A 17,912-nucleotide genomic window follows, 5' to 3' on the forward strand; every position below is an offset into this window, starting at 1 on the left:
TGCTGCACTGTCTTGTGAGGCCCTGGATCCCAAAGCAGCACTGTGTAGTGATACCATTGTCTTCTCAGCCACTGATCCCCCTGATGAAGTATACACTGCTGGCTACTGATGGTTGACATGCGAAGAGGGCCAACCTACAATTCCCCGACCTGTCCCTAAGGGGCTCTAATGTGAACTTTCCTAGTCGTTTACCACCGCAGAAAACATTTTTTACTCAAGTGACACTTCAGAATAAAAAAATCCACTTTCTCCACAATGCATCCGAGGCAGTGCACAGTGGTGTCCTAGAAGCCCCGTGTAGAAGAATGGCTCCCGGTGGGAGGAGGACTGGAAGTCTAAATGGGAGTCTCGCATGACAGGAGCAGGCCACTTGATTAGGGCCATCATGATTAAGGGCCCACACCCTGGCTGGACAGACACTGAATGGGCTGCAACTCACTTTTCTTGGGTTCTTCTTTGGAGTGGGGGGTAATTAAAGTGATCAGTAAGCAATTCAAAGGGACACCCTAAGGACATTGAGGTTCATCTAAGAAGCAGTCGTGGGAGAGTGGAATGTGTATTGTGATTCGTTGTAGCAGCATTGATAAGTAGGCTTAGATAAATCTTTGTTGCCTGCATGGTCTCATGGACACATTCCCTTCAAGAGTTCACTTTTTAGACTGTTCAGAGACATTTTACAAAGAGAAAACACTGGTGACCAGAAGAAGAATGGGACAGATGTTAAACAAAAAAAGACTCAATTCCAACAAATAAATAAGGGTGAGATAGGATGGACCACTTGATACAATCAATATACCTTCTGGTCTTTAAAAACCTATATACTGTACTATCCTGATGTATGTACATTGCAATGCTTTAAGAAATATCACTGGAACTTAGTAAAGTCCTAGGTTTCCACTGTGATGCAAGATGTCTAAAAATATTTCTAATGGCATGGTAAACAGAGCTGCTAAAATGTGGCCTCGTTATTCAGAAGCCACGTGCGGCTATGGATGAGCTGATCACTCTAGATGGATGACTGCACATGTCACAGACATTACAGTGGTTAATTAAGCTTTTTTTTCTTCAACAGGTTGCATGCATTTCAGTCACAGTATCTGTTAGACTCAGAAGAGCAGTACATAGGCTTAATGAGTAATTCATATTACGTTATTAACGATGCAGGTAGATGTTCTATTACGAATAATTCTGATAGAGCAAAAGACTCCAAGCAAGGTAATAGAAATGTTTAATATAAACTTTAACACACTGCATATATGTTGCCTAGGAAATTAAAAAAAAAACCAAAATCACAAAATTCCACTTAAAGGAACCCATCCCAATCTAACCCAACATTTCCCTGCATGCCAAACTGCAACTTTAGATCATTCTTCAAGATTAATACATACATACAGAACTAGAAAGCCAAGGCGTACCACAACACGTGCTTTTCTTCTTAGTGTTTGTCTGTATGTTTCAACTGATAGAAATAAAAATCAACCATTTCCCCCATATAATAATTTAATATATGCCAGCCAAAAAGTATTTTTATCTTTATTCAATTAAATTAAAACAGACCTGCCAGGTTTATTACGTAACATTCACTATATACACATGATTTAGGCAAGGTAATTCTAGATACGCTGATTACTCCACTATTAGTAAAACATGAATGGTGTCAGTGATGCCCAGCAAGTGGCTCGTTTCACATTGGATGCCTGCATTTCCGTAAGGGTTAGAGGGACAGCTACCAGCTCGGAAGTGGATTACCAGTAAACCTCGGTGGGAGGAGGAGGCGGAGGGGTGTTTGACAATCTAGCATGGATTAACAGTCTCCTGAATGTCAATCGTGTTCTTATCAGTTATGTTTTTGAAAAAGTTCTCCTCTCAGGTAATTGTCACAAAACTTCTCGTTTGAAGGCAACACCACCACATGTTGTGGGTGTGTGGGGAGGGCTGTAGGGGTATGTTCTTAAAATCGGTATAATTATTCTCTTTAAAAAAAAAAGTACCTCTTTGGTGAAGCCTCGGTACCCATTCAGTTCACTGTAATAATCTGTAAACAGGACTGTGGGACAGTGTGGGCCTTGCGTCCAACACGGTCAGGTGCCACAGCCTTTCCTCACAGTCCTTTGAATGATTTTTAAGAAAATATTCTAAAGTAGGAAGAATAAAGCAAAGAAAACCAAAGGCGGGTATTAAGATCCCTGTTTGAGTTTTTTGTTTTTAAAAGTGCATAATATTTTTAATTACAAAAACTGTCATTATGTGGGCCTGCTGGACACTAGGCTGTGTTTTCCATCCCTTTAAATGATAAGGATCACTTAACACACTCGCGCGCGCACACACACACATACACACAAAGGACTCCTGCCTATTGGCCGGAAAAAGTCCCTTTACTTGATTTTCAGGTGCAATCAGTTGTCCAGTCCCTCTAGCACAGTCTTCCATATTCTGAACTGGCATTCCATGTTCGTTGCATGATCGCGTCCAGGTGAGAATTCACTCGTCTTATACTGCATCTTGACTTGAGTCATTAGTGTTTGGAGTCTCACTGCAACTCCTCAGTGCCGGCACAGCAGTGCATCCATTGCCAGCAATGGATTCCGGGGTGGGAAGGTGCCCATCCCAGGAGCGCGAGCTCAGGAAGAATGGGCATTCTCCAACAGCGGGGGTCCGTCTCGGTGCATGGATGGGTGGGTGTGCTCCCTTTTGTACGTTTTTGGAGGGAGTTTGGGGATAAGCTGAGCAGTGCTCTGTCGTGGAGGAACAGGCGGCCCAGCAATGGAATGAAGCTCCATGTCGTGCGGCAGGGGAGGCGATGGCAGATGCCTTCTTGTGCCGTGAGGAGACGGTGTCTGAGGAGGCAGCGGCGTGAAGGGAGAAGGGCTGTTGGGGAAGAACGCGTTGCCGTGCTCGCTTTTCTTGCCCAGCGGGGGAGGCTGGAGATGCAGTGGGGAGCTTGAGAAGACGTCAGGCGTCCTCAGTGGTTCTCGAGGCGGCAACAGGGGAGGGCTTTTAGGAGGGTCTGAGAGAGAGGTCCGGTCCGATATGGAGTATCGTGGAGAATAGACTTTTGATGTGGGTTGTCTAGGAGGAATTGCCGGAGGATTGTCCAAATGCTTAGACATCATCTAACACAAATGAGAGGGGGGGGGGGAAGAGGATCAAATGCACCTATATTCATGGTTTAGTTGATATAGCATGCTGCATATATTAAGAATTATGGTGAAGTTCTCAAACATGCTATTGGCAGAAGCCTCTATGTGAACCAGGAGTTCTCCCATACACATGCATGTGTCGCTTACACATCCATGATGCGATAGGATGCTAGGTGATTTGGACATTGTACAGACATCCCACTAACACCCTGTGGGAGCCCACCTCAAGTTGTCCTTGAGGCAGCAGCTGCCAGAGGCTGGAGGGAAAGGGCACTGTGGCTGAGAGGGTGGGGCCAGGAGCTGAGTGAGCAAAAGGAATCAGGTGGAAGGGAAGCCAAGTTCACCCAGCTGGCCCACTCTGTCTGGATTTGCTTTGTTTTGGTTTCAGATCGTCACCGAGTTGATTTCTACTCGTAGAGCAGAGTAGAACTGCCCCTTTGGGTGTCTGAGGCCGCAAATATTTACAGGAGCAGAAAGCCTCATCTTTCTCCCTTGGAGCCAGTGGTGGGTTCAAACTACTGACCCTGTGGTTAGCAATCCAATGCATAACCCACCACGCCTCCTTTTAAAAACCATTAGCGGTAAATACTCAACAAAAGGAGAGCAGCTTTCCCTGAAAAACAAACAAACAAAAATCCAATAAAAAGCATTATGGGACCATGAAAGTGTATGCGGTTGGATGATGCCCAGGGATGTGAAGCAGCACAAATCAGTCTTTGAAATGGGGGCTTCTGTCCATTTGGAGAAAACACAGCTTTTCCCCAGTTTTAAGTTTATCTTGAAATATCTTTTGTGATTGCTCACCTACCACTCAATCTAGCATAAGATGATTTCTGATTTAGTATAAATTACCTGCCGATGTTTCCACTGCAAATGTACTATGTGAGCCTAACATGATGTTCTGCCAAGTGTGTTGGACTTGCTCAGGCCTTCTACCCGCTTTTGGGACAGGCCTGGGAACCACCCAGTTGACAGCTGGCCAGGAAAGAAACTTAGACAGCTGGAACAAATAGCTATCCTGAGCCGTACCCCCAATCCTGGGTTTTCATGAAAATCCCATTTAAAAGCATGTTGAGTTCACTGTTAGACAGACTTCCGGTACACACAATGATCCCCTTTCATTTGTAATGCGCTCCCATACAGAGCTGCATACCTCTCTGTGTTAAAGATTTAAACTTCCGTTTGCCCTTGACGATCGTGTAACTGTCATGGTTCCAGTCTGCAGGTAACAGGCTTTTCTACTTTACCTTAGATGGCGAAGATTCCGCCGGGGCAGATTCCGGTCGTCTTCGCGGAGGAACAGGAGGGGGGACAGGCACTTCATCAGTGCCCTTGGTTAAACTTATAGATGAAACTGAAGCAGACCCTGTAGGATGTTAAATTAAAAAAGAAAGAAAGAAACAAGTTTACAGGAAGTTCGTTTATTATTCCTTTAAAGGCTTAGCTGGAAACTGCTTATATTTACTAAAAGAAATGTGTGGAAGTATTTCCTTTAATAAAGCAAACTGCCTTGAACACATGCAGATTTTTAGCAGAATTTTCAGTGGGGCGCGGGGAGCTTCCTAAGAGATCCTGTTATTTTACCACTTGAACAAAGACCATTCCCACTGGTAATCGATTGTTAGCCGTTTTAACTGGGCTCCAGTTCTCCAATTTCTGGGTGAGGCCGCACAGTCCCGAAGGCCTTTGGAGCAGAATTGTCTTAGGTTTTTATGATGAGCTCGGCCGTGTTTTCTGCCATCGGCGTCGAATGCCCTGCCTTGTCTCTGGGAGCAGCCTTTCTCATCTTCTGGCGGCCCCCTGCCTTCCCCACATCCTCCCACAGAGGGCGCCCTCGTCTTGCTTGTGCAGAGGTTCTCAGGGGTCTCAGGGTTGCATCCATAAAAATCCGTGATGGTCCTTGCTTTCAAGCTGACCAATGCAGTAAACCCAAGCCAACGCCGTAAATCCCAGCCAGGCGAGCTTGACTTAAGGACAATGGGTGAACTGACACAAAAAGTTAAGTAAAACTTCTAACCAGGACCTAGCTTCGAAACACAGTAACAAGGGTGTCATTTAGGCTTATAAATAATTATACTTTGAAAGGCAACATTTATGTATATTGTTAGCTGGTGCATTAAAAAATGATGAAAAAGATTTTGAAAAAGTCTTATTTTGCCAATAAGATATTATAACAAATTCTAACTTAAAGAGTACTTGGTGCGCTGCTACTCACACATGATCTGCATTTTGGATCACTTACCTTTCCCCCCAAGAAACTACAGTTAAGTTAGTTCATCGCTAACATTCCCGTGCCACACATTTTAAAAACATTTGTGTGGAAGGCCAGCAAGAAAATATTAATTCATTAGCTTGGAGTTTATGGAATAACTTAGTGAATTGTTAGTTTACTAAAAAAATTTTTTTAAGCAAATAGCTACAATGCAATCAATCCTTAAGCTTATTAATATGAACAGCTAGAAATACAAGGGAGCTTTTTTCTCAAGCCACTGCAAGTGACTTCCTACAAGCTCGGCTGCCACCAAGCTCAGTCAGGCCGCGTGCAGTTGCCAGCATCCCCACACGCTCATGCATGGTCTCGCTTCTTGCTCAGAGGTAAATTAATATGTACTTAAAACTCTATAGAGTTGGAAATGAGAAATGGTTACACGTGGAACCCACCCATTTAGTGCATTCTTTAAAAGGAAGGGTGGGAAAAAAAACTTTAAAGCAAATTATTTACGATCCAGATAGCGTAAGTGAAGGCCTTACTTCTAAGGTTTTGCAAGCAAGGTCCCAATGCTGCCAGACCCAAGAAGAGTTTTAGCAGGAAGGGTTACCCTTGGTTTGAATTTCAAAGCCAAAGCAAGTATTATGAGTCTTAAACCAAATATACTAACTTGGGCCATGGGGCAGTGTAACTTGGATAAAGACGGTATCGCTGCCTGTGAAAAAAAACAAGAAAGAGTAGATTTTTTTTTCTTTTATTGATAGTCGACTCAGCTACCAAAACTGATTTATGATAAAAATGTCACGATCATTCCAGTTTTAAAAGAATGAGATAACAGTCTTTAGTAAAAAGCACATTATCACTTAAGTTTGAGAGGGAAAAAAAAAGAACAGAGTTAATATCATACTGGGAATTTCAAAGATTCTAAAATTCACAGTAACTAAATGAAAAGCATTCATGAGAGAATGAAATATTCTTATATATTAATGTAAGACTTTAAAAAATGTGGAACCCCAATGCAGGCAGAGAATTTAGCAGGACATATGAGACGTATGCCACCAACTAAAGATTACTTTAAGAAGGCAAACTTGTGAAACAAATATATGTTATATAAAGTGAAGGCTAAAAGGGAGATTTCTAACTAATATCATTATTCAAACCTTTAAAAAATGTTCGTGGGGAGAATAATCTCACTGCAAAATAACTACAAGCAGGCTTGAGAAAGTGACATAGCTATTTCCTTCAAAGGTTTTAAAAGACCAATAAATATTTGATGATTAAATATATTTTAAAGAAACCTAGTGGCACAGTTGGTCAAACACTGGGCTGCTAACGGAAAGGTTGGTGGTTTGAACCCACCAGGGACTCTCTGGGATAAAAATGAGGTGTCTGCTCCCTCGAAGGATTACAGGCCCAGAAGCCCAAGGGAGAAGTTCTACTCTGTCCTGTACGGGTGTTGTGAGTTGAAATAGATTCGACTGCAGTGACTTTGGACTTAAAAAAAGAGATATATCTTACAAAGAAAACTAATTGATAAATTAAGAATGCCCAAATTTAACAATATTGATTCTCTTAAGGAAGAAAAAGAACAAAAGAAAAAGGCCAAACCAGGAAAGTAGGGGAAGTGAAACGAAAAGACAGGATGCTCCACCCAGGTAGCCCTCCATTTACAACGGGCTTCCATGCCAACATCTGGCTCTGACAAAGCCAAACGCCTCATTAAAACAAATTCATTATCATGGTCTTTTATTATCATTATCTTTATAAATCATAACATTGAACATCATAGAATTATAACATCAGCAAATTAAACACTACCACCAATACTGTATGTAGCATGTACTACTAATGATTAGATATACCTAGAAAACCCCACAAAAATAGCTCCAAGTGCAGTTTGTTGTAACTTATCCATCTGGCATTGAGGATTCCCTGTGTTGGTTTTAAATAAACATTAATTTTTGTTACACTGCCTCACATGACCAACACATGGGGCACATACTATCCAAGAGACTTAAATATCCTGGGCTATTGTTTAGTCAAGCTTATTTGGTCAGAATGAGAGCAATGTTATGCTCCAGGTTCAGTAGGCACCCTCCTGGTGATCTGATTGGTCATATTGATACAGTGGTCTTATTTTCCAAATAGCCCCCATTTCAAATAATCTATCCCACTATCTTGCTTCTATATGTGCTGACATTTACTTAGAAGCCACAGTCACTTCTAATAAGATTATAATTAATTTTTATACTTGATTTATTCATCCATGTACCTGTTGCTGTCAACGATTTCACTATCAAGCATCTAGAACTTGATGGGGAGTAAAGGAGGATCTAGCATTAGTACTTACCCACTTTTCTTGGAAGGGAAAACATGATTACGTACTCTTGCCTCCTGAAGTTTAGTCTCAAGAATATGGTAGAACATTGAACACAGGTAGGGATGAACTCAGAACCCGAAGCTGCGGAGTGCCATGACCTGCAGTCTATTTTTGAAAGGGTGACCACTTGGGTGCACAGATATACAGCTAGAGACTTGGCTTCAGTCATGTTGGTAAATAGCACTGGGTTGGATCTGTGTTCCTGACAAGTTTGGGGGATTTTTGGGGTGGGGGTGGGGATAAGCTGGGATTTTCGCTTTAAATAGTTTGACCCCATTGTTTGGGAAATGTAATTTTAAACATCTTAGAATTAGTCTTGCTCCAATCAGTATATGCTAGAAATCAAGATGAGCCAGGTGGTCTTAACTTCCAAGCATGACCAGGTTCATTCATGACAACATGGAAGTGAAATCCAATTAATTAAGCAAATACTAGTTATGAAGTCCAAATCCCGGAGAACAGGCCAAGAATGGTTCTTAGTCCTGGCTGCACTTCAGCATCCCCTGGGGGCTTTGACAACAGTAATGATGCTCAAGTGTCAATGCCAGCCTGGCTCAGGTGGGAGCTGGGTGGAGGTGTTTCTTAAAGCTCCTCGGGGGATAATAATGTACAGTGAGGGCTAGAATCACTGCTGAAGATCTTCTCAATTTATAGAGGGGCCATTCTTAAAAAGCATTATCCTGTAGAGGAAAAAAAAATATCTATATATATATATGTATATATTAGCAGGCTTCTGTGGGGTTAAAATATTGTCCATCAAAATGGACACAAGCTGCTACACTCCAATACGTTTGAGATTGGAAACTAAGCTCCTACAACGATGCCACCCTGAAGAAAAAGTCTTGCATTCCAGCTCCAAATGCTCGAGATCCTGCCCCTACTGGCAGAGGAGAGGAAGTGCATCTGCAGCCACAAGCCTGGTTCATGACGCCTCCGGGACCTTCCAACAGGAAAAGGCACTTCTTGGTCTTCCCTTCCTTGCCCTATCAGCAGAAACAAAAGCCACTGGCTGGGTGGCCTATTCTCTTTCCCCAGCCACTGACACCTAAATCTCAGAGGTGGACCAGGCCAGTAGAAGCTAGGGTGTAGGTGGCAACCCCAAGAAAGTGGCCAATTCCCTCCCCGGACATCCTTCTCTGAAAGCATCCTCAAACCATTCTTGCTTGTTTTGTGGTCTTTCTCTAAAATCCTAGAGCACTCATGCTATTACCACCCGGCATCTGACTGTCAGTCTCCCGACTGCGGGTAGTTCTCGTCTCTCAGTAAGATCGTAGTCTTTACTAGAGAAGATGTTATTGCTCAGCAAGGAGTGAGATATGCAACAGACACTGGATAAATGAATGAGTTAGATGTTTAAATCTAGATTATAAGGGAAGGAGGCTACTATAAAAAGAATAAAAGAGTAGTATTTTTAATTGATCAACAAGTCTAGTCAAACTCTGCCTTGTGAAAAAATTAAGCAATGGAACTTTTTGGCAGCTCTGAGGGAATCAGGGCAGCACAGAGAAGGGGTGTTCACTCTGGTTGGTGACACAGTGGGGGGGGGCAGGTCAGGGCTCTGACCTGATAGCCCCAGGATACTGGCCAAGCAGAAGGGGGGTGACAAGCAGACGAGGACCTTTAGTAACACTGATGAGTCAAGGTCAAATCAGAGAGCGACTGTGCACGTGGGCACATTTGTATTGCGCTGGGTGACTTGATTTCAAAATTGGTTGTTTTACATTTTAATAAGAACAAAGGGGCCTTCTTTATCATAAAGAATAAGATGTCAAAAGAAGCCACAAGTCTACTTCTCCAGAGCCAGCCTCCTGAACCATGCTTCCCAACTTGCCCAGTGGTTTCAATGAATCCTGCTCCACTGCCCAAGCCTGGCCCCAGAGCACCTAGCTCCTACAGTGGCCCTCTTCCCTGCTTGACCAATCACAAGATTCAGCACAAAGAGGAAACTTAATGCGCATCTCTTGTTCCTCCATCTCTTCCTTCTTTTGCTACTTCTTTAGTGAAGTAAAATCTGCAATCAATGGCTCTCGTGTAAAGTTGCAGTAATTCAGTCATGTGAGAACTCATATACCTTAGTAATCTGCTGGGGGGTGGGGTGGATGGGAGAACTTGCAAGCAGTTAAATGAATGCAAAAATACGTCAGGACAGGCATACTGGAAAAAATGCAGGTATTGTTGTATTACTTAATTTAGGGGGTTGGGGAGAATACAGTTTTGATTTTTACTTTTTAAATCTAGTGTTTATTTAAACATATAAAAAATATGAGAGTTTACTGTGTGAATCCCATGACTTTCACTATCTCAGTGGCCAAATAAAGCTGAGATGTTGTAACTCTCAAGATAGTTACATTTTACTATTTGTTTTTACTCACTAACAATTTTATTTGATTGTTTTCAATACTTAACCAATTTTATTTATAATGTAAAATAAATTAAAAAGTGACAATATCAAGATTGTTACACTTTAAGTAGTAAAAATAAGAGCAGTTGTTGGTAATTTGAAATAGATGAATGACACATCAAATTCTGGACCAATTCACAACATAAGATTCCTCAAAGAATCGTTTTAAGTAGATTTTTGTTTAAAAGTATATGCTCTGGAAAAAAACAAAGTATATGCTCTGAATTGGAATAAACCTAGTTTGATCCCCAGGAGGCAGAGGGGGAGGTGTTTTATTTAAACCAGAACGTGCGTGAATAGACTTGGATGGCACACCAGGTCTGTGAACCCCTGGGCCACAGTTTCTACCCACTGCCTGGCTCTCACTAGGGGAGAGGCTACTCTGGCATATCTGAGGGTGAGGCTCAATCTGCACCTGGAGCTCAGCCAGCTAACGGGAGTGGCACAAGGAAGCTGTGAGACAGGGTGAAAGGGGCCTGAATTCAAGTTTGGATTTAGTAATGACTAAATAAAAGCAAGCTGTGTGTCCTGAGTGGTGCTTTAAAGTGCCCCATGACATCAATTTGAGAATTATGGTCTTCATACAAAAGGTAGCGCCTGCCAAGGGAGGCTGGACAATTTGGTAGTTGGCAGCCACTTGTATTTATCGAGCATTTGAATATGGCTAATCTGAATGGAGATGTGCTGTAAGTGTATAATGTATGTTGCATTATGAAAACTCTGAACAGTAACACTAAAAAGACTGTAAAAGATCTCATTAATAAACTTTTATACTACATACATGTTCAAGTTACAGTATTTTGGAGATATGGGGTTGAATAAAAATATTCTTTAAAATTAATTCCACTTAACTCTTTTTGAACTTTTGTTTCATCTGGCTGTAGGTAATTAAAAAGTATACAAGTAACTGATGTTTTTTCTACTGGATGGCACTGGTCCAGAAGCTGGGAGGGAGAAGCAGCAGGATCTAGTTTGTGCGAGCTGTTGGACTGGGCTTAGTCACAGGCAGTGAATCCTATCAACCCAACCCACTGCAGTCGAATACTCTCCAATTCACAGTGACCGTATTGGCAGGGTCAATGATCAAATGATGTTTTAATGAACAATTTCATTCTTGGGCCTTTGAGTGACCTATGTTACATTTTAAAGAGCGTTGTTCCAATAGATTAAAAAACAAACCAACCTAAAAGTTGCTCACTCAAAACAAACGTGTTGCCATCGAATCGGTTCCGACTCCCGTGACCTTACACGACAGGGTAGAGCTTCCCCTATGGGCTTCTCAGACTGTCACTCTTTGCAGAAGTAAAAAGCTTCCTTGTTCTCCCACTCAAAGTTGCTAGATTTTAGAATTTGTTTTACATTTTTTATAAGATTTGTTGAAGTAGCATTGCCGTGTCTACAAGGTCACACACATAGACAGGTGATAATAGTTTTTTTCCCTTTAGCATATCTCTAATATTGATAATTACTTGGAAGCCCAGAAACCGTTTTCCCACCTACGTGAGTGACAGATGTTTAGCACCTACTTGAGTGAAAAGGGCTCGAGTGATCAGAATCGAACACGCTGCACACGTCTGTGGCACTGGAAGCACCAGAAGCAGGAGGTGTCAGTGGGGTTCGTGGAGAATTTGGCGCCGAGGCTGTACATTCGGTTTCACTCTCAGGGATCCGACTGTAGCTAATCTTCCTGGGCTCCTGCTGCAGCGGTGTGGGGTGTCGCATGGTACCTGGTCTTGGGTTTGATGGACGGACACCAGGAGATTTTAGGGGATAGCTATATTTTTTGGGCTGTAGACACATCGAAAGAAATATATTACTCACAACATCATAACAGAAAGGAGGCTTTTCTCTATGTGCCTGATACAATGCAGCTACTATCTAGGGAGACTATCAACTGATGATAACGAAATGCCGAAAGAGCCCATTCAGAATGTCCGGGTTACACCATTAACAGCCCACTTGGCTAAAGCCATGGCTGTCTGAATTGTTAGGAAGCGCTTTTCTTAAAATAACTGAGCCTTTATCCTATCAGTACCGGCGTGCACGTTATTTACGAGCAGTGCTGCGGGCGGCGCAGGACCAGGCAGTGTTTCGTTCTGTTGTGCACAGAGGTCAGTCTGAGTCAGAACCGTCTCAACGGCACCTAACAGCAGCAGCACGTCATTTCATTTGTGGATGGGAATCTTTCAAAAACGTTGTTGTCTTTGCTGACTTTTAAAATGGCCTACTGTGAAAAACTGAATTCTGATGATAAATTTATCATGATGATAAATTACAACTCCTTCAAGTGCTACAATAGTGATGCCATCAGGACCCCTTGACTCACTGGTAGATGCGTTATGTTGCTACAGTTTTCATCTGCGCGGCTTAGCTTTACAGCGTTTTCCTCGCACAGAAACTCTCTCTCAGTGATGTCAGCCTGCTTCCAAGGACCAGACCACTACCTACTTATAATCTGCTGTTTGTATTCATCTCATCACAAACTGTGAGCTGTTTCCTGGTGAGGTAGCATCAGGTGTTAAGAGGCTTACTTTTACTTCCGCATTCCCGACTCATGTGTGAGAAAGATCACAGTCATAGCACTGAGGTGGGATGACACACTAATTTGGCTAAGCCCCGAGAAGTAGTTCAAAACACAGCAGAAACTTTACTTTCCCAAAGTATCTGTAGCCCAAAGTGGCATTTTTATAGTTAATGATTTATAATAAGTTCTAAGAAGTCATTCATGTAAAAAATGACTATAAGTTAATCAACATGAAGTAATCAAATTTTCTGCCCTTAAATTTGGAATGTCACTTGTTGAAGAATACAATAAACAATTTACCCATTTCGCCCAATTTCTTTGTCTATTATATTGGGATATGTTCAAATTCATATTAATGTTCATGCATCTGGAATCACGTGAGGTGTTTCTAGGCATACCTGTTAAGCACCTTTTATTTTTAACCGTCACATATGCACTATATCTCTGAACAACTTTATAAAAATTGACATGATACATATATTATGTAGTATGTAAAATACCACTGTACGATATAGATAGGTGAATGCTTACAAATCTTGGTAGAGGCTTAGGGTGTCGAGGCTCTATTTCTAGGGATTTGTTGAAAAGATAATCTGCGAATTCTTTTTCCATGCTGCTTCCCATTGGATTCAAGTTTTCAAAGAACCTCTGAAATAAATGCAGAGATAAGCAATTACTGATATTAAATATTTTAAATCCAGTGTGAATGCCACAAAAGTAATTTAAGAAAACATTTTAAATGACATGTTTTACTTCCCTTTTTCTCATCGACCATATAATACGACCTTCCACAAGGCAGTTTATATACTTAATCAGAAATAGTCCCGTAATTCAACTTACTTTGATATCTGATTCTACGCGTAAACAGTAAGGCTGATTTTGGTACTGCTGGATCTCGCCTGTTATTTCTGCTACTTTCCTCCTCTTGCTGAAGTTTATAAGTTCTTTTCCATGTCTTTTTAGGACCTCAGGGTTGCCTTCTTCTGTTTTCAAGATATTAGTTAAATAAATTCCTAGAGGAGCAAATGAAAATATTTCAGGGACAAAAACTGGAAAAAGTGAATTTGTTTTCTTTTCCCGAGACGTATAGCACCGCCCCATCTAAATCGGCATAACCAAAGAGTCAAGGCAAGCAATCCGTGCTAGGGGGACCAAGCTAAGCAAGCACCAAAGGAGATTTGTCTAGGTGTCAAATTCATCTGCGAAAGTTGTCTATTTGATTAACACCTGGGAAAAAGGGAGACAGCACAAAGTAACCATTTTCCATACCTTCAAATAATTTCTGTTTGACAGAAGTCAATGTTTTGTTGAAAGAACGTTTTAAGAAAACACTCAACAGTAACACGCATTTTTTTAATTGCAAAATGGGAAAATGTTAAACTTAGAGGACCACATTTTCTGCTTACTCAGCTCCTGAGACCCCACAAAAGGTAGTCACACTTTGTAATTCAGAGGCAGTAGATTTTGGATAAGCTTATTTTTAGAAATGTAGATGGATTTGCAAGTTGATCAAACACCAGACTATATATGTAATTTGTGTGTGTTCTGGTCTTTCTTCCCCAATGTAGGGCATTCCCTCCCCTCTGGTACATTACTCCCCAGTGTAGCAGTAGTCTGGGACGTGATTACCCTGAAGAATGGTTACTGGATGAGCAGGAGAACAGGCAAACGTGCAGTCCCCTAGTTCATTTTAGATCCCTTTGGTGTAGGGAGCACTTCAGTTCCTTTTGTTCCAGCAGCAAGGGTCTGAAGCCTGCGCTGCTTAGCCTCACTCTGCCTGAGTGCCCATCTGTAAAATGGGGATAGCTGTGAGAAATACCCGAGCAAATGTAGGGGTCAACTTAGAATAAAACCAGTTGCCACAGAATCGATTCTGATTTGTGATGATTCTGTGTGTGTCAGATGCATAGGGTTGTCAATGGCTGGTTTCCAGGAAGTAGACTGCCAGGCCTTTCTTCCTAGGTGCCTCTAAGTGAACTTTAGCCCCCAGTCTCAGAGTTAACAGCTGAGCCTGTATTTAAAGGTTTACACCACACAGGCCCTCCACAGGGGGTGGGGAGTACAGTTGAATAGCGCCCACAAAGAGTAAGTGCTTCGGTCCGGATTGTTACTGTTGCCTTCTGCACAAGGTACTGACTATGAAGTCTTGGGGGTGGGGGCAGGAGGTTGTGAATATCTGAGTTCATTTACTGGATGCATGTATGGACTGAGTCCCTGCTGTGTGCCAGAGACCACGTTAGGTACTGCCGGTACACTGATGAAGAGAACGCACACAGACCCTCACCTCAAGGAGGTCAGAGCTTTGAGTGTGGGCTGAGTTAACAGCACGATGTGTTGTATTATATTACTAGTGATCCATAAGGGGCCATGAGAACACATGGAGGATGTGTTGGTTCCGTCTGGAGTCGGACGGGTGAGAACAAGCACCAGAGAGGAACGTTTGGCTTGTGCAGTGGGAGTGGAGGGAGAGGGGTGAGGGCAGAGCCAGGCAGGGGCTGCACCTGTAGTTCTAAAGGCCCTTCTGATCGATGCATACCATGAAACACTAGGTTTTCATTTTACTACATCCTCGAAAGAAGGTAATCTGTTAACAGAGGGAAGGAAAAAAGGGGGTGGCTAAAAAGACTAACATTTTGCGGTGCTGAGAAGTAGGGTGCAAAGGCACCACACTAGGATTTTTCAGCCACGTGGAACTGTGTGCAAAAAGCACAGCTACAAATGGGCAGAGCAGAGGACACCCCTCTTCTATGGAGCATGTTGTTTATTAAAACTCAATTTAAGAGATTTTTCTGAGTATAAAAATATTTAATGGATAATTATTATTAGCTGGGTGAAAAGGTAAAGTGGAGGGTAGTACATTTGATCCTACTAAGTTCTAATAGAGAAAAGTTCTAAGGAGACTCAGGTGTTAAATAATTGTTAAATAAAATTTGGGTCGGTATGAATCAGCTCTACACTCAGTCATTTAATGGAATAAATATCGTATTTTTCCTAGAAACACTATTGCAATTTAAGAAGAACTACTCACCAAAGAAAGGCACACATGGTGGGTTAATGGACCTGAGTTTTGCCAAGTATTTCTTATAGTGATCTTCACTCAATTCATGAGCTTCTTCTAGTATTTTCTTTTGGCGACTTGGTATTTGCTAAAAATAAAAAAGAGCAAGCAAGAAAGAAAAGAAATCTAAGTTTAGAAGAGGAATCACATTGTGTGAAAAAATACTAAGTGCTAACATTTTACGGTGGCAATTTTGAGGCTAAGCGTAAAGCCTAAATACAACAATATCAGTTTGGTTCTAAAAAGGTAGTAACACTGCTTCAAAGAAAATTATTTTCATCGATCCTAGTACAAACAGTTGGACTTAAACATATCAGCGATAACAGAAGTAGGGCAAGCCTGTCAGCTTAGAACTGACTCGAAAGCAAGTAACACTATAAGGTGTATGTGTGTAGATTCAGTGTTTCGACAGTACGTTCTGTCCTTGCCATTTCTTCCACAGTGACGGGAGCATTTCATTGTATGTTATGTTGCAAATTAAGTGCAGAACTTCCTTCTGATTAGGCTACTGTTGTGTGCTGTGCAAGTGACTCGGGCCGGCGTGGCATCATGGGTGGGCTCCCGCCATCAGGTGTTCCAGGCTGTCACCTTTGTACAGGAGGCCGTCAGCTCTGTTCTTCTGCAGAGCCGAGAGCGGGGTCAAACTGCTGACCTTTTGGTTCGCAGCTCATGAACTTGTGTTAAGACCCATGGATATATTTTAATGAGGAAGCCTAATTTTAAAACACCAACCCATTCTTCCCTCAAATTTAGATCACTTCATCTTTCAGCCTTACTAACGAAAGGCAATTAGGTGAGACGTGTAAGAATTAACGAGCGTATTGTTAAAAACGCAGATTCTCACAGTAGGAATGAAAGTCCACAACTTACCTCAAACGTGTGGTCTAGCCTGTAGACAGGCGATGAGTTCATAGCACTGACCACCTCGAGAACACCATTGAAGTTGTTCAGCTCCTGAAAGACTTGTAGGATCTCAATGACCCGACTCACCACTGCCACTCTTTCTTCTAAGTTTTCAGTTTCTATAATACATCTGGGGATGTGAAATGAATGAAAATTTCTTGAGTTTTTCCAAGAACGCTACTACTTAAAGAACTTAATAAATAATATAAATTCGGGTGGGTGACTACAGTGAAACTATACTAAATCACACCAAACACACTGCCATTAAGTCGATTCTGGCTGTTAGGTATCATACAGCACAAAGTAGAACTGTAAAATAAACAGAACTACCCTTTCTTCTGAAGAGTAGAAGGTGGGTTGAAAATGCTGATTTTTCGGTTAGCAGGAGAGCACTTAACTACTGTGCCACTAGGGCTCATTATAGTGTAACTATAAATCAACCCCCCCCCCCAACTCTCTGTTCTCGTGTTGATTCTGACTCATAGCGACCCTATAGGTCAGAGTTTTCAAGATTGTAACTCTGTTTATGGGAGTAGAAAGCCTCCTCTTGCTCTTGCAGAGCACCTGGTGGTTCCAAACTGCTGACCTTGAGGTTAGCAGACCAACCTGTAACCACTCTACCACCAGGACTCCTCTATAGAGTATATATGTGTGTGTGTATCTATCTATCTATCTATCTATCTATCTATCTATCTATCTATCTATCTATCTACCTATCTATCTATCTATCTATCTATCTATCTATCTATCTATCTATCTATCTATCTATCTATCTATCTGAGAGAGAGAGAGATATCAACTGGCAACTCCGCCTCCCTCAGATCTTTTCCAGACAGTCACTAGAATATTTAGGCTGGTACAGTCAATCAGTAAAACATTTCCTGACTCTACTTGGTGCATTCTATGTAGTTTAGTGTTAGAATTAGCTGACAGGATGGGTATCTTGTGGAATGTATGTTGGCCTTTGGGCTGCAGGTGTGTTCTAAGTCAATTTAGTCTAGAACTCAAGAATTTGGTTGCCCCTTTTTTTTTATCTACTTGCAAAATTTTAGTAGTAATGCTTAATTTCTCCGATCTACAGAAATAATTGGCTACAGCTGTAGGAACAATTTTTAGACAGTTATTAGGATGTTGAAGAAGTCCGACGAAAACAAAAGCATTTTACATGAATACCAAAGGAGGAGGGAAAAGTGCGTATGTGGTTCCCGCTACCATCTAAAAGGATGTGTGCCATGCTCAAAAAGAAAATTCTTTATCAACCATTTCTTATTTCTAGGATTTGAAATAATTTTTTATT

The 17,912-nt window shown here is 41.7% G+C and overlaps 1 protein-coding gene across 2 annotated transcripts in view; it reads right to left on the bottom strand.

Annotated features, from left to right (window-relative positions):
- Positions 1–1,211: 1,211 nt before the first annotated feature.
- SOS1 (SOS Ras/Rac guanine nucleotide exchange factor 1) overlaps positions 1,212–17,912 on the bottom strand; it is an 82,869-nt gene continuing 66,168 nt past the window's right edge. The window contains exons 16-23 of one of the 2 annotated variants that reach the window (XM_075536104.1): positions 16,583–16,745; positions 15,683–15,800; positions 13,495–13,667; positions 13,186–13,302; positions 11,657–11,918; positions 6,020–6,064; positions 4,388–4,506; positions 1,212–3,113 (exon numbers count right to left, since the gene is read on the bottom strand). In XM_075536104.1, the coding sequence (XP_075392219.1) occupies positions 2,622–3,113; positions 4,388–4,506; positions 6,020–6,064; positions 11,657–11,918; positions 13,186–13,302; positions 13,495–13,667; positions 15,683–15,800; positions 16,583–16,745 (1,489 nt within the window). In that variant the 3' untranslated portion in view covers positions 1,212–2,621. The remainder of the gene's footprint in view (positions 3,114–4,387; positions 4,507–6,019; positions 6,065–11,656; positions 11,919–13,185; positions 13,303–13,494; positions 13,668–15,682; positions 15,801–16,582; positions 16,746–17,912) is intronic. The other variant, XM_075536105.1, reaches the window with a different exon arrangement.

This window comes from Tenrec ecaudatus, chromosome 17, assembly GCF_050624435.1.
Source record: "Tenrec ecaudatus isolate mTenEca1 chromosome 17, mTenEca1.hap1, whole genome shotgun sequence".
In the NCBI taxonomy this organism is placed as follows: domain Eukaryota; kingdom Metazoa; phylum Chordata; class Mammalia; order Afrosoricida; family Tenrecidae; genus Tenrec; species Tenrec ecaudatus.